General features: G+C 39.2%; 1 protein-coding gene across 11 annotated transcripts in view; it reads right to left on the bottom strand.

Moving 5' to 3' along the window:
* Nucleotides 1-1353: 1353 nt before the first annotated feature.
* LOC127442888 (gastrula zinc finger protein XlCGF26.1-like) overlaps nucleotides 1354-23797 on the bottom strand; it is a 202061-nt gene continuing 179617 nt past the window's right edge. For 5 of the 11 annotated variants that reach the window (XM_051701202.1, XM_051701196.1, XM_051701205.1 and 2 more), the window contains one exon: nucleotides 7015-12747. In XM_051701202.1, the coding sequence (XP_051557162.1) occupies nucleotides 11408-12747 (1340 nt within the window). In that variant the 3' untranslated portion in view covers nucleotides 7015-11407. Of the gene's footprint in view, nucleotides 1414-7012; nucleotides 12748-23797 lie in introns of those variants that run through there. The other 6 variants (XM_051701207.1, XM_051701198.1, XM_051701200.1 and 3 more) reach the window with 4 other exon arrangements.

Below are 23797 nucleotides of genomic sequence, written 5' to 3'. Positions count from 1 at the left end.
GTAACTTTACTTTTACTTTTTACTTTTGCATTCATGGCACTAATACGCTAACACACTATATGCAGTCTTATGCGTCGATTACACTATTGTAACCGGTAGCGGCATCTTGTGTTGGGGCCCCCGGTCAACAACTTTGGGGGCGTGTTAAAGCGGGTTTCTCCCAAGGCACCATACAACCCCCCCCGTCAACAACTTTGGGGGCATGTTGAAGCAGGTTTTGCCCAGGGAGCCATACAAGCTAGAACCGCCACTGGTTTATGGCATTTCCTGTGTGAATTCTCATGTGCTCATAACTTTTGTAGGTAATGTGTGTGAAACGCTCACCACACTGATGGCATGTGTAAGGCTTCTCTCCAGTGTGAGTTCTTATGTGCCTTCCAAGAGATCCTTTTACTAAGAAACTCTTTCCACACTGAGGGTATGGGAAAGGTTTCTCTCCACTGTGAATTCTTATGTGCTTTTAAAGGGCTTCTGTGAAACTCTTTCCACATTGAGTTCTTTTTTGTGGGAATTTCTTTTCAGTCTGTGAGCAACTATATTATTTTTCTCTAGTTACAAATTTAGCAGGTTTCTCCTCCACTTCAGTGATTCACTTTCCGCTTCACTTTCCTCTTTCAGCTTCATCAGGACTAAAATAAAAATATAAATGTGAAAAATCAATACACGAGGGATAAAACTGATAAGGCGATAAAGTTGAACCAAACAATAGAAGAAAGCAACTGAGATCAATAACTTATTTATGCTTGATCTTTTTTACACTCAAAGGTTAACTCTGTCATTTTCATATTAAGTGGTTTATCTTGGAACAGACAACACATTTCTGTCCGCCCCTCTTTTTGAAAATGAATTGTACCCTAGTTGGTAACTTCCGAGCAGCATCCACTTCCACTGCTTTATGTCTGCCCATGAAACATGTCTCCTCACCTGCTAGAAGCAAGTAATTTATACCTATAGCAGTACTTCTGAATCCTGGTCCTGGAATACTCCAACACCGCACAATTGTGATGTAGATTTTAATCATGTGTGTTTATTTAGGGAGAAATCCAAACTGTGTAGTGTTGAGGGTACATTACGACCAGTACTGAGAAACACTGGCCTGTAAAAAAGATCAAGTATACATAAATTCTTGACCTCTGTTGCTTTCTTCTATTGTTTGGTTTAACTTTATCGCCTTTTCAGTTTTATACCTCTTGCATAGTACAGGTCAAGCTCTTCATTGCTTGGCTTTTTAAAAGAAATAAAAATACTCATTTATGACTTGAAAACAAATATTTTAGGCAGATCCTATTTAAAGCAAAAAAAGGTAGATGCTATTTGCACACTGATAAATACTAACACTGTTGAAGGGAATCACTGGCAGCATTTATTTTGATTATTTGAAGTCACACAGAAACCCTACTCCTACCCCTAAACCTAAACTTAACCTTAACGGCCTATTCACGCCAAATTTGGGAAGAATTTGTTTGACGGACTGCTGACAAGAGGTCTATTCACAGAGACCGTGACGGATACATTTTAAAACAATTTCACCCCCGTACAGTAGGCGCTGCTGTTGCTGTTCTACAAACATATTTATTTTGTTTTCCTGCTCGGACCTTATTCAGCTGTCAATTAATAAAATTTAATATACTTAATGTTAAGGCATTTTTTTTTTTTTTACCTGATTTGGCATAACTGTTATTTCCATGATTTTGATGCATTTTAAGGAATATAGAATCTGTGTCCTATATATGTGTTCTGTGTTTATTTATTTATTTATATCAGTGATTGAGTAAAGAGCGCTGTTCAGGGGCTTGTTTAGATGGGTGGCCCTGCAAATGTGATGTGGTAAATGTGATAATCACAATTAAGAAAAATTAACGGGTTAAACTTTTTAATCACATGCGATTAATGCGATTAACTCCGACAGCTCTAAAACATACAATATTATTTATGAATTGGAGTCTTTTTTTTATTTGGGGGGGAAAAACATGACCATGTTTTTGCAATAAGTCCACAGCATGTGTGAATGATGAGTTTTTAAATTTGAGTGTGAAAAATGCAGACGGCAGTGCAAAAATGCACCAGAGTTTAAGGGGTTAAGAAAAAATAAATAAATCTGGAGACCAAGAAAACTGTTTTAATATCAAATTAAGTAAAAATAAATAAATAAATAAATAAAAGAAGAAAAAAAAAAGTTTATTTTAAAGCAACGTTTAATCAAATTACCTTTGGCTGTCCCAATATATGGCTAAAGTGAGTACACAAAACTTATTAAGAAATATCTTCAGTACCTCCTTTATTTTCTCAAAATAAAAAACAATAGCTTACTTGATAGTATTACATCACGCCACGGTAGCATAATCTCTCACACTCCACAAAACCGCACAGAACTACCGTGTGTTCAGTGTTACATGATGCGCTGTTCTTAAAGAGACAATAAGCATATTAACAGTGTCCATAACATTTATGCAGATTCAAGAAAAACTACATACATAAATTATACTGAAAAAATACAAAATGTAAAAAACACATGCTATTTGGAGTCTTCTGTGTTTTGCAGTATTAACATGTAATAATCATTTAACTAAACATTTGACATTTAAAAATTCCTGATGTGCATACTATATCTTATTATTATTATTAATATCAGGGATGCTGAGTTATGCTTCATGCCACCCTTGAATGAGTCTGTGCCCCACATGGGCCAACCCAGTCAAAAAAGGCTGGACGCTACTGGCGCTGTTGCATAAATATACGTCCTCTTTATATTTGCACATGAATTTTGCTACGAGTATATTCCAAACTGACTTCCGAACCGAACATCTCTATTTTTAATGACTCAAAAATAATACACAAGGTACAGTGAAATAAACACGTAAAATAATGAACATTAAGGAAAAACAGGTATAGAAAAAATGATGCATAACATAAAAAAATTATATATAAAAAAAGTCATTTCTTTATTTACTGCATTTTATATTGAACTCAGGGTTTCTTGTGTATGGTGAGAAAATGAGCACTGTTACAGGAATACTTTGTGTTATATTATCCTTGCAACAGAAATGGCAGGTACTGCAATTCTCCACGTGACAGGGAATCAGAGAGAGAGAGCGAGAGAGAGAGAGAGTCAATCCTCCACCATTCTGAATCGGCAAGTGTGTCATACCTCAGATTGAAGACAGCGAGATCTCAGCAAAACAGCCTGCAAGTGTGACATCCTCAACCAAAATCAAGTTGTTTGGTGTCTGCTAGTGTGATACAGGCTTTAGTCTCTAGACTTTTACTAGGAGAGATACAATACAGTACAGATAAAATATAAACACAACTGATGCAGAGCACGGAAAAAGCTGTCACTTGTTGCGGCCCGGACGAGGAGAGGAGCACGTACAACCGACAGACCCTAGCACTTACGAAAACCAAAGCCTTCCCTGAACTCTTCAACCCAGAGACCAAATCACGAGGAAATCAACATTTAAGCTGTAAAATATTTTGTTAATTTTTATTTATTATTCTTAGTAATAATAAAGGATTAACTAAGAGTGGAGACAGGAAACAGGATGGGTAGAAGAGGGGGATTTAAAGCAGAATCAAACTCTGGTCGCTCACAGAACAGTATAATTAGCACCATCTACTCTCCATGCCACTTCAACAACACTAGTCTTGCAACTTTTCGAAATTGTCTGTTGTTCTGTGGGGAACAAAAAAGGTTGCAAAAACTAGACATTGACCGATAGTGGATTTTGCAGACATGATAAATAAAACATCAGGCTATATAACAAATTAAGCTTTTTATAGCATATATATTCACCAGATGAAGGGTTTTGTGTATCTATATTTCACTTGGAACAACGTTTATTATTATTCACAAGATGTGAAGTTCTGTCAACTATCTGTCAACTATACAGAACTATATGTCAACTCTCTTAGACCCTTGTATACACCTGGTATTAATTTGCTTTTCAGGTGATCCGATCATGTGGTCAGCCCTAAATACAGGTCTAAACGGGGTCTAAAATATTTTGTGATCAGATCACGATGCTCTCTGAATATCAGTATCGGCCATTAAAAAACACATATCGGTCAACCATTGAATCTTTAAATCTGTCACAATTAGTTTTTAGCCCTACTCATAATTTGGGGCACACATTGGATCTGGTGTTGTCACATGGTTTTCCTGTAACAAATCTGAGAGTGATTGATGCTGCTATTTCAAACCATTTGCCAGTTTTGTTTGAATCTGTCTGTGTTTCTCCCACCTCCACTTGCTCTCAGTCTGTAAGTTATTCTCGTTTCATTCAACTTTCCACTACCAGTTTATTTTCAGAGTACTATCAAGCTAACTTTGTGGATGCTGACTTCATTGACAAATTAAACACTGAAGAAATGGAGGTTTTTACTAAATCCTGCTCCATTTCTATAGACTCTGTTGCTCCTCTTAAGCCCAGGAAAGCTAAGGGAAAGGGCAACGCTCAGCCTTGGTTAAATGATAACACCCGCTCTCTTAGACAAGTGGAAAAGAGACAAACTTCAAGTCTCGTATGAATGTTTAACTGCATGCTTAACTAGTTACCAAAAGTCAGTAAAAGAGGCTACGTCTAAATTCCTCTCCAAACTCATCACTGAAAATGCTAACAGAACGAGAATGCTGTTTAAGACAACTGATTCAGTGCTAAATCCCCTACCAGCCCCTTCTCTTGTTCCATCTAGGGAAACCTGTGAGAACATTTTAAAAATGTTTGATAATAAAGACTTGGAGATCAAGGCTTCCATTAAGCCATCAACATATGATCCCCCTTTGATTTGTTCACCAACAGATTCGCTAACTTGTTTTCATCCAGTTACCTCTGCTCAGCTACCTGATATTGTTTCAAAGGCTAAATGCTCCAGCTGTGAGTCCGATGTCATTTCAACTCGTCTTTTCAAGGAAGTGTTTGTAACCTTGAGCCCGGCTGTAACAGCCATTATTAACAGTTCTCTAGCAAATGGAGTTGTACCTGCTAGTTTTAAACATGCTCTGGTTCACCCTCTGCTTACGAAACCCCATCTTGACCCATCTATCCTTAGCAATTTCAGACCTATCTCCAAATAGCCTTTTATTTCAAAGCTCTTAGAGAGAGTTGTGTATTGTCAGTTGAGTTCTTATATCAGTATGTCCAATATTTTAGATACTTTTCAGTCGGGTTTTAGATCAATGCACAGTACGGAAACCACACTGTTGAAGGTCAGCAATGACCTGTTGCAAGTTCTCGATACTGGTTCGTATGCGGTGCTTGTCTTGTTGGATTTAAGCGCTGCATTTGATACAATCGATCATAGTATTCTGTTACATCGGTTGGAAAAGGTGGTGGGTATTCAGGGTGTTGCCCTACTGTGGTTGGCCTTTTACCTCAAAGATAGAACCTTCTCAGTGAGCATTGGGAAGTTTTCTTCTTCGTCGGTTCCCCTATTATGCGGTGTGCCCCAAAGGTCCATTTTAGGCCCTCTTCTCTTTTCACTTTATATGCTCCCTTTGGGTACCATTTTTAAGAAATATAAGATCTCCTACCACTGCTGTGCTGACGATACACAATTTTATCTACCAGCTAAATCTGACAGTAGTTATCCTTTGGACGCACTTTGCGACTGTTTTGAGGAGATCAAGTGTTGGATGGCTAATAATTTTTTGCAATTAAATGAAAGCAAAAGCGAAATTCTGATTTTAGGCCCCTCCAGGTCTCCATCTGTTTTTAATTTAGGTTCTCATTCTGTCAGTGTTCAACCTCATGTAAGAAATCTTGGGGTTACATTTGATTCGTCACTAAATTTTGAGAAACAAATCAGTACAGTGGTAAAGGGTAGTTTCTTTAATCTGAGATTGGTTGCGAAATTAAAACAGTTTCTACCCCCGAAAGATTTGGAGACTGTAATCCACGCTCTCATAACATCACGCCTGGGCTACTGTAATTCCCTATACTGTGGCCTGCCTCAAATTGCGATCTCTCGCCTGCAAATTGTCCAAAATGCTGCAGCGAGACTTCTTACCGGAACAAAAAAGAGGGATCACATTTCTCCCATTTTAGAGACTTTACATTGGCTTCCTGTTAAATTGAGAATCGATTTTAAAATTGCTGTTTTTGTGTACAAGGCTTTATCTGGTGTCGCACCAAAATACATTAGTGACCTTCTGATTCCTTACTCTCCCCAAAGAGCACTTAGGTCTAGTAATCAGCTTCTCTTAACTGTCCCACGTTGTCACTGTAAAACCACAGGTGGTCGGGCCTTCTCTGCTGCAGCACCTAAACTCTGGAACAGTCTGCCCGTAAATGTGAGTTGTGCTCCTTCACTAGCCAGTTTTAAATCGGCTCTTAAATCTTATTTGTTCTCTCGGGCTTTTGATTAAGATTAGTTTAAGGGTTTTATGTTGAAGTTTTCTGATTGTATTTTATTTAATGTGTTTATATTTTGTACGCTGCATGTTTTCCTTTAATGCTTTCTTTTTATATGCTCAACGTTTTATTGTACAGCACTTTGGTGCAACTCTGTTGCTTTTAAATGTGCTATAGAAATACATTTTTACTTGACTTGACCATTAGTTCACACTGTCAGTGATTGTGTTGCTAGTCTGTAATTTGTGTTGCTAGTTGGCGTTCCTACTTATGTTGCACTAGCGGGCATAGCTTTAGAAAATCTGATCACAGATGAGATATATTGCCGACAAAACTAAGATATCATTCTTATTTGACTAGGAATCATTTGTTTTGCCTCCAATAATAAACATTCTGTAGGGGAGAGTGTTTTTATATAAACTGCAGCTGTGCTCAATGCATTATATCATGAACAAGACAAACAATCTGTTAATGTAAGAATTAAACTCAATCACAATGCTGACAATTTCTGGTACATCATCCAATCTGCATGATCCCACTAAAAATGAGCATTCTTGAGGAGAATGTGTTATAAACTGCAGCAGTGCTCAATCATATTAATGAATGATCTTTCAGTGTATCAAACTCAATCAGAATGAAGTCAATTTCTGACACTGATGCATCGTTTTATTATATCAATGTACTGTATGTGGTTACAGACAAATGATGTAGAACATTGAAATTGGTGACAACAAATGCACTCAGCTCCATCTCACAAGGAGACAGATGACGTGAGCTCCACTGTCTTCTCTCATTGGTAGTCGCAGCGCGATATTGCTCTGCATTTGCATTATGTCAGATACTGTTTAGCAGACACGGGCCACTTCTATTAAAATGAATGGGAGAAATTGGAATGCCCAACGGTCAATGGATGTCCAGCCTTACAGGTAAAACAGCCAATCACCTTTTAGATACAAATCGCCCTGTCAATCAACACGAGAACGGGCATGCGGATGCTAAACAAATAGGAACAATTTTGGCCGTAATCTGAAGACACACAATTTATGATTCCAGTGTTGTCAGATTTTACTGCTGATTTGAAATATGTTCTTTGATCATAATCTTGACCAACCGTTTTGGAGATTTCAGTCCTTCCCCATTCTAAGTAGAAAGGTGCTGCTCTTGTATGCTGCTTGTTTACACAGATAAATAACTGCCCGAGAGCTTAACAAAGATAAAAAGTTAAACATTTCTCAACATTGTCATGTCTCTTGACACGCTCACATCCTGTTGTCAATGGTTGCTGTCGCTCATTTCTCCGGAAGTCGCCAGCTCTCGTTGAAAATGATAGTCTCCTGTCACATCCTTGCCGACAGTAGGGCAAGACACAATGTGCGAACTCACAAAATAGTCTAGCAAAAAAACAGCACACACGAGGGAGACTAATTAGGGGAGAGATAAGACACGGGTGCCCACTTATCTGCTAACGAGCGCCGCAAACGAGTGTACTCATTGAAATGCTGCTTGCTCAGCCACATGGCGCCTGAAGACACACAAAGGAAGCAGGAAACATGTGACAAACAGACAGACAAACCAAATCAAGTAACCAGGATCGTGACACTGGATGCCAAACTCATTATCACTATTATATGAGCAATTGGCACAGCTTACCCCCAAGCAGCTACCCCACACGTTTTGTGTAAAAGGATTAATTTAACATTTCAAATTTGTCAATTGTAGTGACTGAAGGCAGAAGGAAATTAAGAATAATTAAAACAATTTCACCAAGATGGTCTAGAGCACCAGAAATTCCTCAGAGCCATCAAACTAAGAGCTGACAAAATGGCTAACTAAAGTCTAGCTGAAGCTCACATCTGGCCAATAAAATGAACAAAAGTGACTTGTCCAGATAGCACATGACTTGAAAACTTCATGCATCTGAAGAACACCCCTATAGTTATAGTTTTCTTATGAAAGTCATGATTAAATTGTTGATTTTTTAAGCGGGACTCTGACAAATCTTGGAACAAAGGCCAAGATTAATTATCTTAAGGGGAGGACACTCTTGACCATGTGCCTCTGAAAAGCCACCTCTGATTGGCTTAGAGCCTCTTTGGGGTGCAGCCAGTCTACACTCAAGACTCTGGTACCAAGGAAGAAGATTTTAGTCTTTGCTCTTCTTCGGCTCACTTCTCCGCTCTTCACCTCCTCTGCAGCTCTGCATCCTCTGTGCTCTTGTCCTTGTGGCTTGCAGCCTCGCCCTGGCACCATGTAGTTCTGTACCATGTAGAAGTCCATGAAGGCTGGGACACCAAGGTCCAAGGAAGCCCTTCTCTTCACTGCATTACGACACACACACACACGCCTCATCATCCATCGATGCAACAGGCAACAGACATCCACGATCTAACAGAGATCCAAGAAATCGACGGAACAAACCGTCTACAAAGAGCCAAAGAACCAAGCAATGCAAGGAAATGCAACAACACAAGTACATCTCCAGACTTTTGCTAAAAGTGCTGGTGTATTATTTAAATACTTTGGGTAATCCGATTTCAAATCAATTTAAACTCAAAGAAGTGGTTCTTAAGGCACTGTCAACAGACTCCATGAAGTTCATTATCTCTGCTGGGGACATCAAGTCTAAGTGGACCTTGTTAAAAGCCTCCATCACAGAAGCAGCTGTTGGGAGGTGTAGCTGGAAGATTGTTTGGTGCCTGCTGTGGCAGCAATCCAAGAACCTGTTGGTGGATGGTGAACAAAGTCTTCAGGCAGAAAGAGGCCTTTAAGGATTGGTTAGCCTGAGGGACATTAATTCTGCTGACAGGTACCGGCAAGCCGGAAGAAATGTAGCCATGGTCGTTGTGGAAGTGAAATTTTGGGTGTGGGAAGAATGTGATGACCATGATGGCCATGGATTAGGACTTTGTCAGACTCAAATAGGTCCAGGCAAATGGCTTAGATAGTTGAGGATGGACTTTATCCATGCTGTTGTCAGTCGGGCAGGGAACTTCTGACCTTGCCTGGCGAGCATTGATCATTTCTTTCACATTCTGTCACTTTACTCACCAACAGAATAGCAATAAAGTCTTGTTTGTATTCAAAGATAATTTGACTGTAGTATATTTTGATAATCTCGTCACTTGATTTTTTTCAAAGATCCGGCCCTAAAAGCTATGTGTGAAAATATGTGTGATATTATTTTCAATAAGCCCTGAGAATAATATTACTCCAATAAGTGAATTAATCATAATTCCATTATTAAAGCTAATTCCTTACAATAGAAATTGTGAGCGGATACGACGAGACGTATTACTACTTTAATGGTGGAAAATTTTATTCAGACAAATAATCTAATTATTTGTTATTTATCTTTCTTATAATGGTTATTGAACGTGGCTAATTCCATTATAAATTTCCCTACCTAATGATGGAGGTGCATGGCACTTTAATCTGTACCGTGTATATATATACATTAACTGAAATTCCTACACAACTGACCAACATGCATCAACTAACACTAACATCTTACCCCACTCTACCAAGATTTATTGTTTTTATTTCTAGTAATTTCATAAAGTACAATCAGCAAAATATACAATACACATTAGTATACTTAACTTTGTAAGTAAAATGTATTACATTAATGTTCCAGCCTGAGGCAACTCAGGTCACTCTGTCCACCATGTTTGTAACACCCGTTTTCACATCACAATTGTGATCAGCACGTGAGCAGAGCGTATTGTTTTTCGGTGTCCATATTAACAGATTAGAGCATTCACATCGTAAGCGTCAGCACTAAGTAAACTACAACTTATGAGCATGAAAATATGGGAGGAAAAATTATTTTATGTACTATTAAACAGAACAGGTCTATTAGCTTCAGCAATATCCAAGTTTGCTTTCATCTGTAAACACTTGCACGTGACAGACAGTGACGTTGGTAAATTCAGAACTTACCTCATTCGTGTTCAACAATGGATGATACAAGACTGATTGTGGAGGTGGAGAAGCACAAAGTGCTCTATTGTTTACCTTTTAGATGCAAATGTGGTCCTCCTCATGTAAAAAAGATTTCACGACGATCAAGTTTGTAATACTTATCAATGACCCACACCTTATAACTATTTTATAAGTTTTGGTCTTTATTTAAATAAATACTCACTATAGTAACACAGAAATCACAGTATTTTTCTGTATAGAGCCACTGCTGTGACGCTATGCAGCTGCAGTTCCGCTGTAGATAAGCTGATGCTATGCTCACCTCTCACTCATGCTTGCGATGTGAAATGGGTGTAACGCCTTCAGGCAGCTATTTTCTATGCATGCAAGTCCAGCTCCAATCTACTTGAATGAGCAAATGCATTTTAAATCATAAGTAAAATCTGACAACAATGCTATCATAAATTGTGCTTCTTTAGCTCCAAAACATGGAGAAAAAAATAAAAATATATTTCAGGCTGGTCCAGACAGGCGATGTTTCTACCAAAAAAGTGAATGGCTATTTTAAAGCTAAAGTATGTAATTTCTGCACCACCAAAAGGAATTGCAAAAATAAACAGTTTTCAAAACAACTCTCTGAATACGCCCCCCTGATGCCGTTGATCAAACAAAGAGATAGCCCGACCCCCCACCTCACGCCATTGGTCGAGTCAATGGTATTGTGTCTGTACGGACAGGTCATTCAAAACAGAAGAATTTTTATTCAGCCACAGAAACAATGTTCACAGTTTTCAAGAAAATTGACCTACAACTGGCTTATTTATAGTTATCTCTGCATATTATATAAACTAAGAAAAAGTATTTTAACACAGAAGAATTTACATACTTCAGCTTTAACTATAAGGTGTGCCTTCCATTCCAACCAGTCGCCATATTAAACACACAATTTCTCCCATTCCTACTGTATGTCTAATGACAATAGGCATATTGGTATGAAAAAAATAACCAGTTTTACTTATTTCATCCATCCTATAAGAGTAGTTTACCTTCAAAATCTTATTCTTGTAGTCTCTTCAAGTCCATCTTTAGACTTTAAACAAATTTCACATGACAAATATTCTAAAGATAAAGTTTGCTCACTATGATAACTTTGGGCAATTCTTCCTTAAATGTCTCCGTAGACTACTTGATGAGCTGAAACTCCTCCCACATTGAGTGCAGTCATATGTCTTCTCTCCAGTATGCACTTTCTCATGTGTTATCAGTAGTCTTGGATGAGCAAAACTCTTTTCACAATGTGAACACTTGTAAGGTTTTTCTCCTGTATGAACTCTTTGGTGCTGTTTCAAGCAGCTGATTCGGACAAAGGCTTTACCACACTCTGAGCACACATGGGATTTCACACCAGTATGTATTAACTGGTGTTTTTTCAAATGGGCCAGCTGTGAAAAACTCTTGCCACACTGAGAACAGTTGTGTAATTTCTCTCCTGAATGACATTTCATATGAACTCTCAGGTTTGTTTTATTTGCGAAACTCTTGCCACACTGAAGGCATGGGAAAGGCTTCTCCCCAGTGTGAATTCTCATGTGCCTTTTAAGATTTTCTTTTACTAAAAAATGTTTTCCACACTGAGGACATGTATAAGGTTTCTCTCCGCTGTGAATTCTCATGTGAAATTTGAGGCTTTTTTTATGTTTGAAACTCTTTCCACACTGAAGGCACGTGTATGGGGTCTCTCCTGTGTGAATTTTCATGTGATCCTTAAGGGCATGTGTGTATGTGAAATTCCTTCCACACTGAAGGCATGTGAACGGCTTTTCTCCAGTATGAATTCTTGTGTGGATTTTAAGGCTTCCTGTTTGTGTGAAACTCTTTCCACACTGAAGGCATGTGTATGGAGTCTCTCCAGTGTGAATTCTTGTGTGCACTTTCAGACTTCTTTTGTGTGTGAAACTCTTGCCACACTGGATGCACATAAAAGGCTTCTCTCCAGAGTGAATTCTGATGTGTAAATCAAGGTTTCCTTTATATCTGAAACTCTTTCCACACTGATGGCATGTGAAAGGCTTCTCTCCTGTGTGAATTCTCGCATGCTCTTTCAGACTTCTTTTGTGTGTGAAACTCTTTCCACACTGAATGCATGTAAAAGGCTTCTCTCCTGAGTGACTTCTTATGTGGAAAATAAGGTTTCCTTTATGTCTGAAACTCTTTCCACACTGATGGCATGTGAAAGGCTTCTCTCCAATGTGAATTCTTATGTGACTATTAAGGTTTCCTTTATTTGTGAAAATCTTACCACACTGATGACAGGGGAAGTAATTTTTTGTTTTAGTTCCTCGAGCTCTTTTTTGTGAGAATTTCTTTTCAGTTTGTGAGCCACTAAAAGATTCTTCACCAGTTATGAAATGATCAGATTTCTGATGTGTCTCCTCCACTTCATCCAGCTCCTGACTGTCCTTTTTCACTTCCATCAGGCCTGAAATTAAAATATAAAGTAGTCAAAAACCAATACAAGAGGGATAAATATCAAATGAAAGGAGATAAGTGAACCAAATCAAAGAAGAGAGCAACAGGTTGACTATTTATTTCTGTGATCATTTATTAAATGATAATTAATTTTCATGTTCAGTGGCGTTTTCCTGGAATAGGCCACAAAGTTTCATCCACCCTCTAACTGAAAATGAATTGTATCCTAGTGGGTAACATCAGAGCAGCACCAACATCAATGTTGCCTCACCTGCTAGAAGCCAGTAATGTTATGACTAATGCATTGTACAGTACAGGTCAAGCTTAAAATGATTATTCTAGGTTAAATACAAGTTAATCTCAAATCGACAAATTTGTGGAATAATGTTGATTACCACAAAAAATTATTTTGACTAGGGCTGCATGATATATAAAATTTATCGAAATATCACAAATGTAAATTTGCTATATGCTTATCGTAATGGCTTGCAATTACAGAATGATTATAATATTTGAAAAAGAAACATTCATTGCGACGCAGATAGCAGAAAATAGACAAGGCACACGATTGTCACTTAGTGTGTGTGCGTGCAGTGTGCAAAGAAGCAGAGAACACACATTTCAGTAAGTTGTACTGTATCTTTCTACATGAGAACCAGCTTTATTGCCATGTATGCTTACAAGGAATTTGTCTTGGTGACAGGAGCTTCCTGTGGACAACAATACAAAACAGCAACAAGACAGATAATAATTAAAAATAAAATAAAAATTAAATAAAAAATTGAATAAAAAATAAATATATAGAATACACAATAAGACAATATATATATATATATATACACACACACACACACTTAGTGCAAATCTAAATACAAATGTTATATACAGTGCAAGGGAATGTAATGGCAGAAGAGGTTGGATGTGTTGGATAAGTATAAAAAAGATTAGACTGTGAATTGCACATAATTATTTTTCAATGGGGCAGTTTTAACTGTTCATGAGATGGATAGCCTGAGGGAAAAAACTGTTCCTGTGCCTGACGGTTCTGGTGCTCAGAGCTCTGAAGCGTCGGCCAGAAGGCAACAGTTCAAAAAGATAGTGGGCAGGGTGAGTGGGGTCCAGAGTGATTTTTCCAGCCTTTTTCCTCACTATGGAAGTATATAGTTCTTGAAGGGGGGGGGGCAGGGGCAACCAATAATCCTCTCAGCGGTCCGAACTGTCATTTGTAGTCTTCTGATATCCGATTTCGTAGCTGAACCAAATCAGACAGTTATTGAAGTTCAGAGGACAGACTCAATGACTGCTGAGTAGAACTGTATCGGCAGCGCCTGTGGCAGGTTGAACTTCCTCAGCTGGCGAAGGAAGTACAACCTCTGCTGGGCCTTTTTCACAATGGAGTCAATGTGGGTCTCCCACTTCAGGTCCTGTGAGATGGTAGTGCCCAGGAACCTGAACGACTCCACTGCTGCCACATTGCTGTTTAGAATAGTGAGGGGGGTCAGTGTTGGGGTGTTCCTCCTAAAGTCCACAATCATCTCCACCATTCTGAGTGTGTTCAGCTCCAGGTTGTTTTGACTGCACCAGACAGCCAGCTGTTTAACCTCCCTTCTGTATGCAGACTCATCGTCATCTCGGATGAGGCTGATGACAGTGGTGTCATCTGCAAACTTCAGGAGCTTGACAGAGGGGTCCTTGGCGATGCAGTCATTGGTGTAGAGGGAGAAGAGTAGTGGGGAGAGCACACATCCCTGGGGGGCACCTGTGCTGATTGTACAGGTGCTGGAAGTGAATTTCCCCTGTCTCAAAAGCTGCTGCCTGTCTGTCAGAAAGCTGGTAATCCACTGACAGATAGACAAGGGAACAGAGAGTTAGTGTAATTTATTCTGGAGTATAGCTGGGATGATGGTGTGAAAACCAAACTGAAGTCCACAAAAAGGATCCTTGCATATGTCCCTGGTCTGTCCAGATGTTGCAGGATATGATGCAATCCCATGTTGACTGCATCCTCCACAGACCTGTTTGCTCGATAAGCAAATTGAAGGGGATCTAGAAAGGGTCCAGTGATGTCCTTCAGGTGGGCCAACACCAGTCTCTCAAATGATTTCATGACCACAGACGTCAGGGCGACAGGTCTGTAGTCATTAAGTCCTGTGATTTTTGGTTTCTTTGGGACAGGAATGATGATTGAGTGTTTGAAGCAGTGTAGGGCTTTACTGGTTGTTTAGATCAGTGTTACTATCAGAAATAATTAATAATTATTTCTGTAGTTATTAATTAATATTTAAATTAATCAATTGAATCTAACTCATTAAAACCTCATATGGGGCTCCAGTAAATGTAGTGTGCTACATTTAGGAGCAAGTTTGGTTATTAGCAATAATTAATAATTATCAAAGATAATTATTAATTATTAAAATCAATAAAACATTAATTCAAATTAACACTAGCTTATTGATCATTTAAATTCAACAACCATCAAAGATAATTATCAATTATCAAAAATCAATAGTATATTAATAAGGATTAACATTGATGGGGCACCACCCTGGAATCAGGGACTAATAACCAAACAGTACAACAGTCTCAATATTAGATTGTTTTTTTAGGAAAACCGACATCCGAAGAATATCGATTTTCGGGAAAAAAAACAATGAATGAAGGTTTGAATCCGAGCACTGACATCCCGTCAGCATGACACAGGCGTATGCAAAACAAACCAAAACACTTCTCTTTGTAATATAAACAAAGTTTATTTATGCAGTAATATCAATTAATAATTAATACAATGCAGTCAATAAACTTCTGACTTACAACTACAAACTAAACAGTGATATGATTAGATATGGAAATAAAATAATCCTATAACACATAAGGTGTGTGTGTGTGTGTGTGTGGGTGTGTGGTTAGTACGAGAGAGAGAGAGAGAGAGATGATTAAGTGACAGCCCTAAAACCGATTTCGCGATAGTGGGAGAGAAAACAGCTGTCAGTTTATCACTCAGAGACGTGGTGGACGGCTCGTAAAAGTCCCACGTTATTTGACTCTTTAATGGATGAACTCAGTTGCTGTCTCACCCGCGATGGCGAAATTACACAACAATCCAATTTGGTTGGACCACAATACAGCAAAACAAATTTGTGATAATTAATACCTTGAGTATTAATAATGAGCGGACATGGCGGTCCGTAAACTGTACAAGCAAAAACCTTGAAACACAAGAATAATACACTATAATATTCTATCTCTGCCCAGACGTAAACCTCTTACTTGAATCGCATGAGGACACAGGTAGAATGTGTTTTCCTCCGTCCTTTAACTCTGACCCGGTTCCTTGAGGCACGGGTGATGACGGGAGGCCGTTTCCTCGCTCTGTCGGCGGGCGGTACGGCTGTTGATTCTCGGCGGGCTGGCGGAGAACTCAGAAATGTTGACTTGATTGAAGATGGAAGAGAAATCTTTAATCTCTTCACTTCTGTAGGCAAACGGATGAAGATGCGAATTGCTCGGCGGTCTCCTTCGGATCCGTTAGAGTGTTCGGTTGAACACAGAGTAATCTCAACTCATCCAGTGAGATGGAGATTGTATGGCCACAGTTTCAAGTCGGACGTTACTTCCTTGTGCCACGAGGTTGCACTGGAGAGCAGCGAAGAGCTGTGTCCACACGCTGCAAACAAAGTCGCTGGAAGCAAACTCACGAAAGCATTTCAGAGGTATTTCAACTCCTGATGATGTCATGGTTTGAGGTGACGTCCTGTTGTGTGTCTCATCCAATAGGAGTTGAGAGTTCGATCCTTTAGTGAGCATGGATTTGTAGTCTGTTTTGGACTCTCTTTGTTTGATTTTGGCATGATTTTTATCAGTAAGATTTACGACTTGGAAGGTGGGGGCTTGCAGTTAGGTTTTTACGACTGTATTAGGCCTGCCTTTGTCTTCTATCTGAATACATGAGGCCCAACAGCGGGATCAGATAGGAACCTGCCATTTTCACAGATATAAGTTATCTATGGTAGCAATCTGCTGTAGAAATTTTGAGTTTGAGATTTCACTGGTTACAGAGTTAGGGCTAGCAGAAATCTGGGGAAAAGCCTACTTTATTCATGTGTTTTGAGAAATGAACAGATGTAATAATGTTTATGATTGACATACCACAATTTCAAGCTACACGTTTGATTAGAAGCTAACAGGTTTCCTCACTGATCAGATTTCGTCTCTCAGACATGTTGTGGGAGCATCCGGTAGCAGTAGTCAATTTGGCAGGTGTCAGTTTTCTGAGAACATTGTTCATGGGAACCCACGCTTTGTCCTCAGTAGACACCTTGAATGATGTTCTTGGTCCAGGTGGGTGGAAGAATTTTACAAAAACACCACAGTTTTCACTGATGTCTTCAACCAAGCCTAACCACCACTGGTCATCATAGACTCAAGTAAAACAGTAATTATTCCGTAGGATCAGGGGGACAGATATCATCACTGCATATTCTTCAAACTCTTGTGATGCAGATGTAAAGAAGCACCTGATAGTAGTCTCTGATATCGCCTCAAAACGGGGAAATTTTCTTGTACCCGGAATTCTGTCACACTATCAAATCTGTCCTTGAGTTTGTTCATGAAGTTCAATTACTTCCTCACTTTTGATGTAGATGTATGTAACCCCCTTAATCTTCTCGCTGCAAAAGAACATATCTTAAGGGGTGAGGATTTGACCCTCTTTGTCCTTTTGTTGTTTCCCGCTTAGTTGTTCCTCCAACCCCATCACAAGCATTTTTGCCATGGGACGTTGCGAAGAAATCTGTCCCCCTGATCCGTGTCGCTTGTGTCTATGACCAGTGGTGGTTAGGCTTGGTTAAGGACTTCGGCGAGGAAAACTGTGATGTTTGCTCATCTAGTCTAGAAGCAAAGTGTGGACTTGGAGAAGGCTCCCTGAATAAACGGTGTGAGAGCTGTTTTGCCACAACTTTGGAGGTATGCTTGGGGTCACTGTCCATTTGGAAGACCCATTTGTAACAAGCTTTAACTTCCTGGCTGATATCTTGAGATGTTGCTTCAATATATCCACATAATTTTCCTTCCTCATGATGTCATCTATTTTGTGAAGTGCACCAGTCCCTCCTGCAGCAAAGCACCCCCACAACATGATGCTGCTACCCCCATACTTCATGGTTGGGATGATGTTGCAAGCCTCACCTTTTTTCCTCAAAACATAATAATGGTTATTATGGCCAAAATGTTCCATTTTTGTTTCATTAGACCAGAGGACATTTCTCCAAAAAGTAAGATCTTTGTCCCAATGTGCACTTGCATACTGTAGTCTGGCTTTTTTATGGCAGTTTTGGAGCAGTGGCTTCTTTCCTTGCTGAGCAGCCTTTCAGGTTATGTTGATATAAGATTGTTTTACTGTGGATATAGATACTTGTCTACCTGTTTCCTCCAGCATCTTCACAAGGTCCTTTGCTGTTGTTCTGGGATTGATTTGCACTTTTCGCACCAAACTACGTTCATCAGAATGCGTCTCTTTCCAGAGTGGTATGATGGCTGCATGGTACCATGGTGTTTATACTTGCATACTATTGTTTGTCCAGATGAACGTGGTACCTTCAGATGTTTGGAAATTGCGCCCAAGGATGAACCAGACTTGTGGAGTTCCACAATTTTTTTCTGAGGTTTTGGATGATTTCTTTTGATTTTCCTATGATGTCAAGCAAAGAGGCACTGAGTTTGAAGGTAGGCCTTAAAATACATCCACAGGTACACCACCAACTGACTCTAATTAGCCTATCAGAAGCTAATTGGCTAATTGCCTAAAGGCTTGACATTTTCTGGAATTTTCCAAGCTGCTTAAAGGCACAGGACACTACTCACTCTGAGGGGCATTGCAGGGGAACTTAGACCTTACTCGTGAAAAGGTTAACATAATCGCCAGCCAGTTGATGAAAGAGGGAGCACGCATTAGTGTCTGCCAGAAGGAGGTCTTTTATCCTTTGATCACCAGGACTCCATGTTGGATTAATGGCTCTGAGAACTGAAAAAGCAGCTCAAACATGACAGAAAAATCATTCAGTTGCCATGGCGGGCTCTTTAGTTCTCGTTTAGGCCTTTGCACACCAAAAGCATATTTTCCCCACAATTTCTCACCTTCATTAACATTTTGATTAAAAACAAAGGATTCTTATGATGCCATTCAGACCTGGTGTGAACATTCGAGCACCGACAAAGCAAGGTTTTTGTAAAGCAAGTGTGTCGATGTTTTTAGAACCAGTGCAACTTGTGGCACTAAAGCACAGAAACCTGTTTTGACCACTAATATTAAACAATGAAGTAACTTGAGGAAAAAAATCCTGGACCAGCAGTGAGGATGTGTATTTCATTTGCATGAAATGTTTAAAAAACAACTGAAGAAAAAAAATTGCATATGGGAAAACAAATATTTTCTCTTAACATGTAATTGATATTGCTGCACCACTGCCAAGCATTCCCTTTAAAAAAAATCTCTGATCTTACAGGGATTGTCTTCATATTGTATGCAATTGTATATTGCTAAATTCTTTGCCTTTTAATATTTAAAATCTTTTAATCTGCATTTAATGTTATGGGAAATCTCTTATTTCTCTGATCTAAAAACACTGATGAGTCAAAACATTATGACCACCTGCCTAATATGCTGTTGGTCCTCCACATGCCGCCAAAACAGCACTGACCAGTTGAGGCATGGACTCTACAATACCCCTGGAGATGTCCTGTGGTATCTGGCACTAAGACATTAGCAGCAGATCCTTCAAGTCCTGTAAGCTGTGAAGTGGAGCCACCGTGTACCGGACTTGTTGGTCCAGCACATCCCACAGATGCTCAATCGAATCTGGAGGCCAGGGCGACACCTTGAACTCTTCATCATATTCCTCAAACCATTCCCGAACAATGAGTGCAGTGTGGCAGGGCACATAATCCTGCTGAAAGAGGCCACTGCCATCAGGGAATGCCATTGCCATGAAGGGGTGTACCTGGTCTGCAACGATGTTTAGGTAGGTGGCAAGTGTCAAATTGACGTGTACATGAATGGCCGGACCCAGAGTTTCCCAGCAGAACATTGGCCAGAGCATCACACTCCCTCCACTGGCTTGTTGTATTCCTACAGTGCATCCTGGTGCCATCACTTCCCCAGGTAAATGGCGCACACGCACACGGCTCATTGAACCAGGCAGCCTTCTTCCACTGCTCCAAGGTCCAGTTCTGACGCTTTGCATGCTTCCGACGGTGGACAGGGGTCATCATGGGTACTCTGACTGGTCTGCGGCAACACAGCCCCATACACAGCAGGGTACGATGCACTGTGTGTTGTGACACATTCCTCCCATAACCATCATTAACATTTTCTGTGACTTGTGCCACAGTAGACCTTCTGTCAGTTCGGACAAGATGGGATAGCCTTCGTTGCCCTGGCATCGATGAGCCTTGGGTGCCCAACACCCTGTCGCTGTTTGTAAGTACTCACCACTGCTGACTGGGAGCACCCCACAAGCCTTGCCGTTTCAGAGATGTTCTGACCTCAGTCGTCTGGCCATAACAATTTGGTCCTTGTCAAAGTCGCTCAGGTCTTTACTCCTGCATTCAACACATTGACTACGAGAACTGATTGTTCACTTACCATCTAATCTACCCAGACCTTGACATGTGGCCTTGTTAGGAGATGATCGACGTTATTCGCTTCACCTGTGAGTTGTCAGTGTTATGGCTCATCGTGTGTATTGCCGGATCTTTGTTTTTGTATCACTTTTTTTGACAACTGACATTAGTTTTTTGTGTGTGCATTACACACTGATTTTAAACAAATGTACTTAAGTATTTACAGTATGTGTGGCAGTGGCATATAATCAGTATTTTCCAACTGATAATATGTTTTAACCACTAATATAATATTTACACTCAATTCTTTTTAACCACCCCATACTGTGTATACATGTCCAGCAGGTGAACTTAAATAGTTTGTGAAAGTGTTCTTTTACATTGAGCAAAATCCACAACAAACTCATCACTGCGGCAGCTTGCAGAGAAATCAGTTTTCATTTTTTCCGATCTGCTCACTAGAGAACTTGTTTGCTTGTCTTAGTTGTTTTGCAAACTTGTCAAGTAGCTCTTCTCATCCGTGATAGAAGGTTAAACCAGCTGAAAGGTCCTTTGCGCCACCTAGCATACTGGGTTAAAATTTCCTGTTGATTAGCGCCACCTATTGTAAAGGTGTGAATCTGTTGTTGCAGATTCGTTTCACATTAAAGCGTAGCCTTTTGTGTGCAAAGACCTTTCAGTTATTAATGAGCTTCTTTTACTGAAGATGTCATGATGATCTGGACTCTATAGTGATTCTGTCACCAAGCGTTTTTCATGCCGTTTTCTCCTACACTAAAATGACCAATGAAATCAGAAAGTGTAGGCACTACAATATGTTTTTACTGAAAGTAATTTCTTTACTCACTGAAAGCTGCATATGGACACACACACACACTCTACAGTAAGCATTGTGGATAAATACACAATCACACACATTCACAGTACTCCTGTTATTTCAGCGAGCTCCACATGACACTGAAATGGAGAACTAGTAACTGGAATTGTTTTGTCTGACATACCTCCACCAATCTTAATCGGCAAGTGTGTAGTACCTCTGAATGAAGGGAGTGATATCTCAGCAAAACAGTCGGCAAGCGTGACACCCTCTGCCAAAATCAAGTGGTCTGATATCTGCAAGCCGACTTCAAACAACTCTATTCGGTTCAAATCTCGCTTTTTTCTACACTATTTACAGGGTTCGCTCCTTGATCTTTTGACATATAAGAGTTAATTGTACTATAAAACATACTGAAAATGTCAGAACTTGGAACTTCTTCCCCAGTCCAAAAAGAGGATTTATTGAAATCAAACACCATGTTCTCTACATCCTTATATTTGTGATGTCAAAAAGGTACTCATTAATGCATGACCGCCTCCAAGACAGCTTGATATCAACGCCTCCATTTACATCATCGCCTGTTTGTCCCAGCCACTGGTATGCAGCTTGAATGAGTGACAAGGACAGAGCTGGATGTACAGCCATTCATACACACATAGAGGAACTATTGCTGTAGTTTTTATTGATTAACAAACAGACTGCAATGCCAGGGAAGAGTCGAAAATGTTGGGACGTTCCTGGCTGTGGAAATTTTGCATCTCTGCATAGTCTTTTGAAGGATGACAACATTTATTTTTGTTCCTGAACTTGTCAATGTGGATTATATGGTTTGGTTGGCACATTTCTCTAAGGATTCTTTTGAGAACTATTATGATTCAGACTTTGCAAAGAAACTTTGAAAGATGTAGCTGAACCAGCAACATTGGGCACGACACGGTGAGTAACAAATATAACACTAATGTTTCTGTCTATATTTGTTTGATATGCAAGGACTTGTATTGTCAGCCATTTTTAATCACAAAATAAACTATGATCAGGAATCCAATGCTGAGTGGATTGTGCTTTTTACTTAAAGATATGCAAAAGTTCTAGGGCTGCCCCTGACCAAAGATTTTCCTAGTTGACTAGTGGGCGTTAGTTTAAGCCATTAGTCAACCAGTCGCACGTTTATGATATTAATTGAATTACTTAAATATATATATATATTGGGGAGCATCAGAAAATGGTTTGAGTTCCAGGGCTGAGAATGTTATAAGTAACATTGCTAACACTGTTCTACATTACAGAGAAATATTAAACCATAATAATGAGCCTTTAAAATATAAATTTTACAAGTGCACACACGAAGCGAGCCACAGCGACACCGGTAAAAGAGGTAATGATTCCGAATGCGTCGGAAAAACCAGCAAGGAGACTGTCTGAACATTTTGTTAATTTATAGAGAGAGATGCACATTAGGGTTGTGCCGACAGACGATGATCTTGGGGATCGACGATGGTCAGTGATCGCCAATAGCTCATGCCTTTGACGATGTCAAGACGATATTTGGCTTGTTTTCCTATTAATGTTTTAAATTATTATTATTAGGCTATTATTATTATCAAATTAATATTACAAATAATTTGCCCGTAGACACACAGACATGTGCTTTATTATATTATTAAGAACAGATGACAGAAAAGCCGTCTATATGCATGTATGACACGCTGTTTGTACGGAGACGTGCAGTCTCGTGGAACACGCATATGTAAAAGGTTCTCACTCTCTTTGTTTCGGTTTTCAGATTTATTTAAAAAATATTTTTTGCAAGAAAAGTATCTTCTGTGAGTGCTGCAAATGACCTCAGACAACTCAGCTCAGGAGGTGCATAAAATAACATAAAATAACAAAATAACACAAAAACACATTCACCTCGAACCATGATTTATATTACAGTGATAATTATCATTATTATATTTATTATTTATAATTGTTTTTATGTCTTCATTTGTGTAAGTAATTTTCCTCCTGCATGTACAGATACTTGCCTGACGGTAAATGGAAAGGTGGTTACTTATATAAATATACTCTTTTTTTTGATCACTTCATTATTTTAATTTAGAAATGTATTTGATTTAAGTTTTTCATTTTTTAAATAAATTTAATTTTCAATGCAAAATCACTAAAGCAAGAATATTCACCGATCCCTCAGCCCAGGGGTTTCCGATGTAATTGGATATTGTGATTATATTATATATTAGTAAAGGAGGAAACAAAACAAATATATATTCACACACATGATGTATTTTCCCGGACAACGAAATACCCAACTGTTAGAGAATGCACAGATGAAGTCGGTTCTTTGCCAGAGAGATGCTGTCAACTGTTGTAAAGCCATCTTTCAAAAAGTTGAACAACACACATTTTAATTGCACTTAATTTTTTTCCAGTTTCATTTGAATTTTTAGTTAAAATAAAAAGTTCAAAGTTTGAAATCAAGGTGTCTTGCTTTACTGTGTAGGCTTAACCCTAACCCTGCTTAACGAAAATTACCCCACAGTACCACCTAGCATCCAACCAGCGGTAATACCGTTCCGTTCATCCGTTTACTGTGAAGTTTGTTTTATTTCGCAACCAACCAACC

This window comes from Myxocyprinus asiaticus, chromosome 6, assembly GCF_019703515.2.
Source record: "Myxocyprinus asiaticus isolate MX2 ecotype Aquarium Trade chromosome 6, UBuf_Myxa_2, whole genome shotgun sequence".
NCBI lineage: Eukaryota > Metazoa > Chordata > Actinopteri > Cypriniformes > Catostomidae > Myxocyprinus > Myxocyprinus asiaticus.
This window is presented reverse-complemented; position numbering and strand designations above follow the sequence as displayed.